This window comes from Crocodylus porosus, unplaced genomic scaffold (assembly GCF_001723895.1).
Source record: "Crocodylus porosus isolate Cpor-Errol unplaced genomic scaffold, CroPor_comp1, whole genome shotgun sequence".
Classification (NCBI taxonomy): Eukaryota; Metazoa; Chordata; order Crocodylia; family Crocodylidae; genus Crocodylus; species Crocodylus porosus.
In genome coordinates this window covers 42,399,070-42,410,299 of record NW_017728947.1, presented here as the reverse complement: position 1 = coordinate 42,410,299, position 11,230 = coordinate 42,399,070, and the positions used below count along the sequence as shown (strand labels likewise).

General features: G+C 41.9%; 2 protein-coding genes across 12 annotated transcripts in view; one reads left to right on the top strand and one right to left on the bottom strand.

Moving 5' to 3' along the window:
- Positions 1–11,230, bottom strand: part of LARGE2 (LARGE xylosyl- and glucuronyltransferase 2) — an 87,443-nt gene that overhangs the window by 14,531 nt on the left and 61,682 nt on the right. The gene's annotated exons all lie outside the window — the stretch shown is intronic.
- The window catches only part of PHF21A (PHD finger protein 21A), a 194,675-nt gene that overhangs the window by 171,264 nt on the left and 12,181 nt on the right, over positions 1–11,230 (top strand). For 7 of the 11 annotated variants that reach the window (XM_019551193.1, XM_019551194.1, XM_019551189.1 and 4 more), the window contains 4 exons: positions 6,337–6,417; positions 8,940–9,095; positions 10,630–10,705; positions 11,052–11,155. In XM_019551193.1, coding sequence (XP_019406738.1) covers positions 6,337–6,417; positions 8,940–9,095; positions 10,630–10,705; positions 11,052–11,155 — 417 coding nt within the window. The remainder of the gene's footprint in view (positions 1–6,336; positions 6,418–8,939; positions 9,096–10,629; positions 10,706–11,051; positions 11,156–11,230) is intronic. The other 4 variants (XM_019551196.1, XM_019551199.1, XM_019551195.1 and 1 more) reach the window with 2 other exon arrangements.

The following is an 11,230-nucleotide window of genomic DNA, read 5'->3' as shown; positions in this document are numbered from 1 at the left end:
CCCTTACTGTGAAAAAGTTCTTCCTGATGTCCAGCAAGTCTCTGCTGCTCTCTGTCTGTGTGACCATTGTTCCTTGTTACCCCAAGAGGCACTCTGGTACAAAGATGCAAAGCTGTCAACAAGAAGTTTTGTGTTTTGTTTTGTTTTAAATCTTAAAATTTAGGGCATGTTATGGAAAGTCAGTAAAAATGGCTGAAAAACCCCAATTCATAGATTGTAAGGCCGGAAGGGACCTTGGAATGAGACACCACTAATATATAGATATATATGTGGGGATGTTTCATTTTAATAATGGAAAAATGTGGATTTGGGGTTACTTTTTTTAACTGAAAATTGGGGATTTTTTTAAATCGGAGAAAACTAGGATGGATCCCTGGTGATCTGTTTCTTAGTAGCTTTATTTAGATAGAGGAGGAACCAGTGGTTTAATGTAAGCATAGGTCTGGAAATCTAATTTCTGTTTCTAGACATTCACAAAAGCAGCATGCAATCGCATAATATCTTTGACTCACTTTCCTCATTTGTAAAATTAAGATAACAGTGGGCACATCTACACAAAACGTGACGTCACCATAGTGATGAGCAGCGGTGACGTAACTCGTCACTATGGCAACATAGCATCAATGCCGCCGCTATTGTGCAATAGCAACAAGCTTGTTGCTACTGCACAGTAGGGTCGAAAACAACCTGTGCGCTGCCAGGACTTTGCAATACTGGTGAGTAGCGCACAGACATTTAGTATTTCCTGAAGTACCAACTGTGCAGTCGGGAGCATGTGTAGACATGCCCAGTATTTCCTTTATTCACATGGGTACAGTGAAACTTTGTTAATATTTGTAAAACACTGATGCTTGGCTTGAAAGTGGCATATAAATTCAGATATTAATTATTTAAATACAGCAATATGAATGGTGCTATATATGAAGACAAAAAATTCTGTGGTACCCAGGAAAGATGCTAGCTTATAAAGGTTTTTTTCTATTATAGAGAGCATGGGAAACATTGCTTATTGTTTTCTCCTTCTTTTTTTCTGCAGTGGCTTAAAATTTGCTTTCACCAAATTTAAATGTTTTGAGTTAAAACTCTCCATGTTACAAATCTGCCTTAAACAGAATTTTTTTGGCAAGTTTCACTTAAACCAACTTAGCTGATTCTCAGAATAGGTTATAAAAATACGGAAAAATATGTTGTTTTTCCCATTTAAGAAAATGTTTTAAAACTATTGTGTTGGTACCTCTGGATTGGAACCTCTGCACTTTGGAGCAAGGACTTGAAATTTCGGTAGGGAATGGTCTTTGTATCAAGAATGTTTCTTTTGCCAGTCCATGAAGACAAGACTCACATTTGGCTAAGCTACATTAAAAAAAAAGTCAAAGGTTTAGCTGAGATTATTGGCCCATGGGGCTAACATAATTAAGGCACATCGGTTTTGCAGTCAGTGGGCGCGTCTACACATGCATTTGATCCAGAATCAGCTGTCTGGACAGCTGGACAGCCATCTACACATGCAGGGAACCAGGATCAGATTTGCTGCTAATAACAGCAAACTGCTTCCACTTCCTGGGGCTCTGAAATGGGCTCCTGCCACTACCAGGCTGGGCCATTACACGACTGCCTGCTGCCCAGTTGGGGACAATGTCCCCCTCCTCTGGCAGCAGGTAGTTTCTGGCCCTGGCTCTCTAATCAGGGGCAGGAGACTTGGAAAGAGCTGCAGGGGAGGGACAGGTCCTAGCCCACTGCCTTGCTCCACCAGTGGGGCAGCTATCAGGTAGCTTGCTGCTAGTTGCCCCACCAGCATATTGGGGCAGGGGGCTGGGACCTACCCCACCCCTGCAGCTGTTTCCAAGCCCCATACCTCAGTCTCCCGATCGGGGCACAGGTCTGCAACCTACCCCTGATCAGGACAGTCCCAAGCACCTACTCTGCAATTGTGGGGCACAGGCTGGGGAGCTTGTGACCCACTCAGCTCCATGAGTGCAGAGCTGGGTGGGGAACAGGCTAGGGAGCCTCTTCCCCTCCCAGCTCTGTGCTCACAGAGCTGGGTGGAGAACAAACAGGCTCCCCAGCCCAAGCCAGCAGGGAGCTTCCAGTGCCAGCTCCGCAGTCATGGGGCTGGTGCTGGGAGACCCTTATCTCCCAGCGCCAGCTCTGTGCTGGTGGGGCCAGCGCTGGGAGATCCTCATCTCCCAGCCAGAGCTCCATGGTTGTCAGCAGAAGTGGGGCCACTGTTGTGAGATCCTTATCTCCCAGCCTGAGCTCTGCTGTCGCAGAGCCAGCACTGGGAGATTCTTATCTCCCAGCCCAAGCTCCATGGTCACGGGGCTCAGGGTGGAAGATAAGGGCTTCCCAGCCCCGTTCCCCAAATGCAGTTGTGAGGCAGAAGCTGGGAGATAAGGATCTCTCAGGCCCCGCTTCCTGATCGCTATCTCATAATGAGTTGCTTGGAGCTCCCTTCTGCCAGGGCTGGGGGGCATAGTCTTGGCCCAGGCTCCAGTAGCAGAGCCTGGCCTGGCAACGCACAGTTCCCAGGGACAGGGAGCAATCTCCCGCCCACTGGTGGCCGGCTGACTGGGAGCAGGTTTGATCTTGGTCAGGCATCTATACAAGTGCTACTGCGCCATTACAAATTGCGAGAAAATTTGCTACTTGCATTCACAGGTAGCAAATCTACTTGCAATTAGTGAGGTTTACTATGCAGTAAGCATGTGCACATGCTTACTACTCAGTAAACTACGCTAATTCACAGTAAAACATCTCGTGTAGATGCGCCAGGTAGCATACAAGGGAGTACTGTAGCAAGTACCACATCCAGCTGCCTTTGACTCCCCATCCTATATGGCCATTTACAACTGAGTTGCTTGAGAACACAAATTTAGAATAGAGCTTAAACTAATGGCTGTGAAGCTAGTACTCGACGGTATAAGCCTTTGAAAAAATTCAGTTTATACGTGCTCACTAGAGTCTGGCAGCTAAATTGTCCTGTGATTTCAGCTGCACTGAACATGCTGCAATTCCACATAGCTCCTTCATTTTGACTAGACTTTGTGCGTACCATTACTATTGAGTATGCTCCCCCTGGAGTTGAGTACAACCTTCCATGCAATTATTCTTCCTGGCTGCCAGAAGTGGCTGTAACTCTCAAACTGAGAGCACTGTTACTTTTTTTTCTTGGGCTCTCCCATGAATCAGATGATGGAAGAGGAAAGCTGCAGTCTGGGAGGAAAGGGACAGAAATGGGGTAAGAGAAAAGGGTAAGAGTATGAGGTAGATATGGGTTAGGAGTGGAAACTGGGAAGATAGAGTTATAGGAACAAACAGTGGGGAACCAAAAATGAGGAGACAGGAATAGGAATAAGAGATTAGAATGAAGGACAAGAACTTTGGAAGAAGAAAGAACTGGGGAGGGGGAGGAGAACAAGATCAACAAAAGAGAGAAAGAGTTTGAGTGGCAGCTAGACAGTAAAAGTATAGGTAGAGGAGTAGAGCAGGAAGAGAGAAAGGTAGAATGGGACAGGGAGACAGAGGTGATGCGTAAGTGTTGACAGTTGGGGGGCATACCTCTGTGCTGCCCTTGCTGCTGCTGGGTGCTGGCTCTGACTGAGATGCAGCCTCATGCCCCACAGTGTAGAAATCATATTGCCTTCATCACCCCTGCTACTGCGGGGTCCTGGCTCCAGCTAGGCTGCAGCTCTGTGCCCCACTGTCAGTGCAGGAATCTGGGGATGGGCACATGCCCTCTGTGTGTTTCCCTCCCCCACACCCATGGTGTGTTACCAATGCAGAGAGAGGAGGGCTGGCATAGGGCAAAAGAACCTGCAGCCACTTCACAACACTCCTTACTAAAGAACCTGAAAATTAAGCCTTTTATTCTCAAATTCAGGTGTTATTTTGTATAGCGGATAGGTACATAGAGGCAGGTTTATTTAGAAGATAACAACCTTCTGTTGCTACCAGTAGCTTTTTTAGCTGCAGTACTTGAGGTCTGTGTTGTGGATCTAAAGATCCCACCCCTTATGGTGACTCACATGGACGGTCCATTTGTTTCCATGCCATATTTTTTTCTATTTTTAAGTTCTTGCGTCCAATAAATAAAAATAGTATTAAAACAATCCTTCTGGTTACAAAGTCAACTGCTAAAAATTAGGAATGCTAGAATTGCGATTGCATTTGTTTGTACAACTGAAATTCAGCTGCATTTTGTTTATTATAATAATCGTTAATTGCACAATTGCATACTACTTTTCCTGAAACATATACGTACATGCTATTGTTTTGTTAAGTTCTATTATGTTAGTACACAAAGTACTTCAAGACTACCATACCAAAGCTGTACTTGTTACAGGAACAGAGTAAGTTGGGCAAAAAGTGACTTTAAGTCACCTTTCATGTTTTCTCCATTCAAGGGCTGGCAGCAAGCCATCTCAGCTCCAAGCTGCTAGATGTGCAAGGGAGTCAGTTGGCCCTTTGGATGATCAGAGTGTAAAAAGAGTGCTAAAGGATGACAGGGCCATTGCTGAGAACATAAATGTATTCTTTGTATCTGTCATAACTGTGGATCCTTACCAGATCCACTCCTCTCTAGAAACAAGTCTGTGGAGCTGACCCACATTGAGGTTTCAATAGATGGGGCTATGGAGGAAAGTGAGACACTAAACAGTTACAAGTCACCAGGACCTGATGGCCTTCATCCTAGGGACTTGAAGGAGCATGAACTGGAAATTTGCTGAACTCCTAACTGTAGTATGTGACTTTTCACTCAAAACAACCTCTGTACCAGAAGACTGGAGGGTTGCCAATGAGACTCCAATATTTAAAAGGGCTCTAGTAGGGACCCAGGGAACTACAGGCTGGTGTGTCTAACTTCTGTTCCTGGAAAACTGGTAGAAACAATAATTAAAAAAAAGAATTATTCAGCACATATGAATGAATATGACTTGCTGGGAAGAATCAGCATGGTTTTGTCAAAGGGAAATCGGGCTTCGCCAACCTATTAAAGTTCTTTGAGGGTGTCAGGAAACAGAGGGATCAGGGGGATCCAGCTGACATGGTATATCTGGACTTGCAAAAAGATCCTCCATCAAAGATTCTTAATGAAGTTAGGTAGTTATGGAATTATAGGGAAGGTCCACTTGTGGATTAGAAATTGGCTTAAGAGTAGAAAACAAAGAATTAATACAAGTGGTCAGTTTTCAGGATGGAAAGATGTAAAGTGGGGTCCTCCAAAAATCTATACCAGGACCAATGCTGTTTAATATATGAATGAGCTGGAAAAGGGGGTGAGTGGTGAAGTGGCCAGGTTTGCAGATGATGTAAATTTATTTGAAGTAATAAAGACCAAGGCAGACTGCGAGGAACGACAGAAGGAACTGTGGCATTATTGAGCAAATGGGCAACTAAATGGCAGATGAAAGTCAGTGTAAATAAATTTAAAGGGATGTACATGGACAAAAATAAATCAAACTATATCTACACTCTGATGGGGGGGGGGGGATCTACATTAGCTGTTACCCTACAGGAAAGAGATCCGGGAGTCATTGTGGACAGTTCACTAAAAACATAGTCTTAGTGGTCAGCAGCTTTCAAGAAGGTAAACAAAATATTAGGAATTATTAAGAAAGGAATTGTAATAAAACAGAAAATACATTTTGCTCCTTTATAATCCATGGTGTGTCCATACCTTGAATACTATGCCCAGTTTTGATCCTCAGAGAAGGTACAGAGAAGAGCAGCAAGGATGATTAGTGGCATGGAGGGGCTTCCATAGGAGAAGAGAGTAAAGAGGCTAGGCCTATTCAGTTTAGAAAAGAGATTCTTGAGAGGGGACATGTTAAGGGGTTATAAAATACTAAATTGTGAAGAGAAAGTAAATAGGGATTTATTGTTTACTGTCTCTCATAATAAAAGAACTAGGGGTCACAAAATGAAACTAGTAGGTAGTAAGTTTAAAATGAGCAAAAGGAAGTTCTTTTTCACATAGCATGTAATTAAAATATGGCACTCATTGCCACAAGATGTTGTGGAAGCAATGGTTTAACCAGATTCAGAAAGGGATCGGACAGATTCTTGGAAGAGCGATGCCTCTAGCCGTTGAGCATGAGAGTTGGGGGTACACCATCTGAATCACCCTCTAGAGGCTTCAAGTGACAGAGATACAGGGGAAAAAAACCTAGTCATACCATAGTCTCTTTCCTTTTCAGCATCCATTCTCTGCCACTGTGCGACACGGGATACTAGTCAAGATACATCTATGGTCTGACCCAGTAAATGCAATTCTTAGGTTCTTATGTGAACTCTCAGCAAAGCTGCACTAACTTATACTTGTCTGATGGTTCACAGGCAGCCCTGTCCCAGAAGCCAAGAACAGCCAGAGTGCAGCAAAGTAGAGGGAGCACACCACAGCAGACAAGCCCATGTTGTGTATGTGTGTTTGTGTATGTGTGACAATGGTAGGACCTGGGACATACAGTATTTGGGGGATCAAGTATTAGCTGCAAAGAGCTGATGAACCATCCTCCAGTTACTAATTCCCAGGAAATATTTTGTGTTATTCCATTATTGCTTTCCATCATAGCCCTATGAAAATAGGGCTGTGAATTTTGTGTGTGTGTTGCCATTCCAGTTGGTACATATGGAGTACATTTAGACTGTTGATGTGCTACCTGTTAACTGGTCTTGTTATTTGAATCGTCTTTCAATAGTTTATTGAATTAGAATATTCCACACCTAAATTGTTACTGTCTTATGCAAGTATCACTCCCACAAGGAAATCAGCTGCTTGTGTCCCTGGTTAAATCTAATACTTCGCGTATCAAATTCCATAGCATTTTATGGGTCTGATTCTGCAATGGACTTGGCACCTCAGGCAAGATACTGAATGGTCTCCAATGCCATTGTGCTCAGCTGAGAGTTGAGGTTACTTAGCATCTCACATAATTGGGCTTTGCATTAGGATAGAACTGCAGAAGGCTCCAGGAAGTGTTTCCTTTTATTAGTTGGTGGCAGAAGAATTTCTTACTGCTTTTATTATGTTTCGTCTCTGTCTTCTGTTCCTTCCCTGCATCTAAACAGTTCAGGAAAGAGGAGAAAGAAACTCTTTCCATCCTGGCTACACAGATCCCTTCATGGAAGTCAGGAAATGATATTGATATGATTCTTCAATTAATCTTTAAGTATTCTTCAGTATAGAAGATTAAGCAGTCCCAGGATGTAACATTTCTTTGATCCGTGGGAGTTACAGAATCAAAATATGGCACTAAGGACTTCAGAAAACAGGGCAACAATGTTAACCTTGGGAATTAGGGGAACAAAAGAGCAGTTCCCATCACACTGAGAACTTAGCGCTCATGAAATGTGAAAGTTCAAACCTCAGCAAGATGCTTCTGTGTGACTTTCTTTGAAAATATGTTGAATACATTATTAAAATATATGCTACTTGTTCTTGCCCAATGACGTGTAAAAGAGCATGGCAAAGTCTAACATAATGCTAACATGGCCAAAGTCATCAAATAGCATATAAACTAACTCTGTTCAAAATGGAGCTTTTTGAACGGACTGACATTTCATATTAAAGAGGAAAACAGGTACACTCTGCCTCATTTTAGGCAAATTAGGTTCACAGTCCTGAAAGCCTTTTCTGTGGCATGTCAGTTGAATTCAGCAAAGATCCACGTGCAGGGGGTTTAAGATAGAAGTAGGGGACACATTCCCTGGCAATTCAGGTGGGCAGAGTATAAAATATAGGTACCCTTTTTTTGTTTTCTATTTTTTAATCTGCTTTCCTTGTGTGCCCTTCTCTTCAAGCATCTCAGATATTACCAGAGATGCTTATGACAGGAGGAAAGGGGGTGGGGGAAAGGAAACAAAAGCCAGACCTAACTTTATTTTAAATTTTGCACCTGGTGGAGTTATTGGGCGTTAATATTGGGGAAAGAAAGTGCCTCTGATGATGAAAAAAACAACTAAACACATTTTTTTAAAGGGAGACATAAGTTCTCCTGTTTTTAAAAATACTGTGGATACAGAGTGGGTACATGGTAAGCATTTTCCTTCTTGGTATTTTTCAGTTTCCTCATTATGTCCCATGCCCTAGGTTGATGATGAAGCAGAAAGTGTTACTTATAATAGATAGACCTATTGCTGAGCCACAGCTTTCCTGGTGTAATGTGCAATAACTTCAGTGAAGTGAAAGGAATTTTATCAGGATATTGAACAGTTTACCATGAAGTAAAAGGGCATGAGGTACTATTAGATAACTGCGTGATCTTACCCTACAATAAGTAGGTAGAACCTTAAGTAAGTGAAAGAGGGCTAAGTTATTGCAGTTTAGCTCTCACCTACAGTGGGAAAAGTGTATGCACACAGGGAATTGCTGTGCAATAAAGTTCCATCCCCTTTTGCCCTCTGGTAGGTTGTTCATATGTCCATACCTTCAGAGATAAATTTGGTCCATTTTTTTCATTTATAAACCAGAATACCTTTTGCTTTGAGTATAACAGTTTGAAGGGGTGTCATGTGTGGTCTAAATTCTTTTAATAGCCACATGTGGGTTCCTGATGAAAGATAGTGAACAAAAGGCAGCCTCATTTGTACTTTACCACGATGGATCTGTGCTTGCATCCAAAGAGTAGATGGTCCAAGCGTGCTTCTTGTTAGCACCATCAAAAATATTTGAAAGTTTTCTTAGCTTATATGGATGATGGGCTAGCAGTTATTACTAGAAACAAGCATTCTATATGACCTAGAGATGGCAGAGGAAATCACATTTCTGACATCCTCACTGATGTTCCTGTTTCATTCCTGAAAAAGGGCTTGGCCATTTGGAATTCACTTAGCAATAGATTGTGCTGAAGAGTTTATGTTCAACTAAGATGAAGATGTCAAAGGTCAAAGTTCACATTTTGCCTTCTCTCTCCCTCCCTCCCTCCCCCTTCATTTTATAGGGCGATATCCATGAGGATTTTTGCAGTGTTTGCAGGAAAAGTGGGCAGTTGCTGATGTGTGACACATGTTCACGTGTGTATCACCTGGACTGTCTGGACCCACCTCTGAAAACCATTCCCAAGGGCATGTGGATCTGTCCCAAATGTCAAGACCAGGTATTGTTTGACAGACAGAGTTACATACAGTGCGCTACAAAGATTTCTCTGGGCTAAAGAAAATAACCTGATCAATTTGGCTTGGCTAGATCAGGACACCCTGACATTGAACAAATCTATTTGATCTGTAATTAGGATTGTGTGAATTTGGTCAAATTGCCACTGTGAGAAAGCTCATGAATACTAATCCTTTTAAGTCTTGTTTTTGTGTTTCCAGACTCAGGGTCTTTTTTTTGTTACCCTTGTATCACGACTCTGCTTTTCTGGGGCAAAGGATACAAACTTTTGGGAAAGGTTCTCTGTGACCCCCTAGGGCTTTTCCTATAGCTTTCCACTCTTAATTTCTTATAAACGTGATGGTTCTTTGTTCAAAATAAATAGGGTATTTGAACAAACCTACCTTTCATAGAGAAAATACTAAGCCATTGCTTTCCTTGTATGACTCAAACATCAGAGGAGTTGTTGTTCCTGTTCTCTTAGTGATGCCCTCTAATGCCAATATAATGCCTTTAGATAAAAGATTTGGACTTTTTCTCATAAAATCCTTCTAAAAATACTCAGAGGTTAGGATGAATAGATTATATTTTAATATTTCATCTATAATCACATCAGGAGTACTTTGGAACTTCTGAAATCACAAACGGATTGCTGTTAAGCCAGCAACTAAAAGCTATCACCATTCTGTCTGATTTAGGATAATATTGTGGTAGTCCATGTGACCCTCTGTAAACCAGATGATATCGTAAGAAAGAAGTCTGCCATTTTCATGTGGATGCTACACTGCTCAGCAAAAAACAAGTAATTGGAAGTAACTTGAGGAAGAATCCTGCTCCATTTACCATCCTTACCTGCCTTTATTGCCCACTTCTTTGTTATATTCAGCTGATGGGTCACCAAAAGTAAAGAAAAAAAATAAAATTTCTCAGACATTTAACTTCAGAGTGACTGAGGCCTCAAGTCCTTGAGGTCATACTTATGATTTCCTATCAAGAAGACCCAACATTTTCATCCTCTTTGAATAAGGTAATTTAGGCAGGAGCCTAGACACGAGTGATGCTTACCCTTCTGAGGAGGGTTTAGCGATGGCAGTAAGGTGCTTCTGAGAATGGTTGGAGACAGGATAGTATTGTGTGTAATATATCAGATAAGTCTAACTTTCAGACATGTAGTATGGAGACTGCTCTAACCATTGGAGGCTTTCTCCAAGAATGATCTAGATCAGTAGTTTGTCTGGACCATAAAATCACACTCCTGTCTCCTGGCAGGTTTGAGTTAGGTATGTTGCCTTTTCATGCTTCTTTAAGTTTCACTAGTTGGCTATCTTTTGTGTGAGAGAATTCAATAAAATGGTGACATTTGTGATAAACAGGTCTTCTTTGTGGGAGCTATAGCACAGATGTGAATAATTTTCTCCTTTAAATCTTGAAACAGGCTCGCAAAGCATTAACAGAGTTGTGTCTGACAGCATCCAAGAAAAACTTTATCTTCTCTCTTTCCCCCAGCAGTAAACCATGCTTACACTTTTTTCTTTCAGATGCTAAAGAAAGAAGAAGCAATCCCATGGCCAGGGACTTTAGCAATTGTTCATTCATATATTGCATACAAAGCAGGTAGGAAAACAGAGGAGAACACTTATGCTTTTCTTTTGATTTTGGAAAACATTATTCAGGTAACAGGGTTAGGTAATACTTGCTTTTCAAGAAGAAATAAAGGAGAATAAACCCTTGAAAAGCCACATAATAAGTGAAAAGGGCAGCCTCTGTATTTTATGAAAGCCTTGTATGACTCTTCACTTATGCAGGTGCAATTTCAGGTATTATCCAATGTGCTAGTTGTCAGATGACTCTTAACACTGGTATACCCATTGTGTAAAGGAGCTTAGAAACTCCATCTGCAGGGCATACAAGAGACCCTTTAAATATTCATCACTGAGAGGATTAATACTCCCTTTTGCAGCAAAAGAAGAGGAGAAACAGAAGCTACTTAAGTGGAGCTCAGATTTAAAACAGGAAAGAGAACAACTAGAGCAGAAGGTTAAACAGCTCAGCAATTCTATAACAGTAAGTATTGCTCTCCCATGTAACCTTACACTTGTGTCCTGCCTGCTTACATGATGCTAGAATGAAAGAACTACA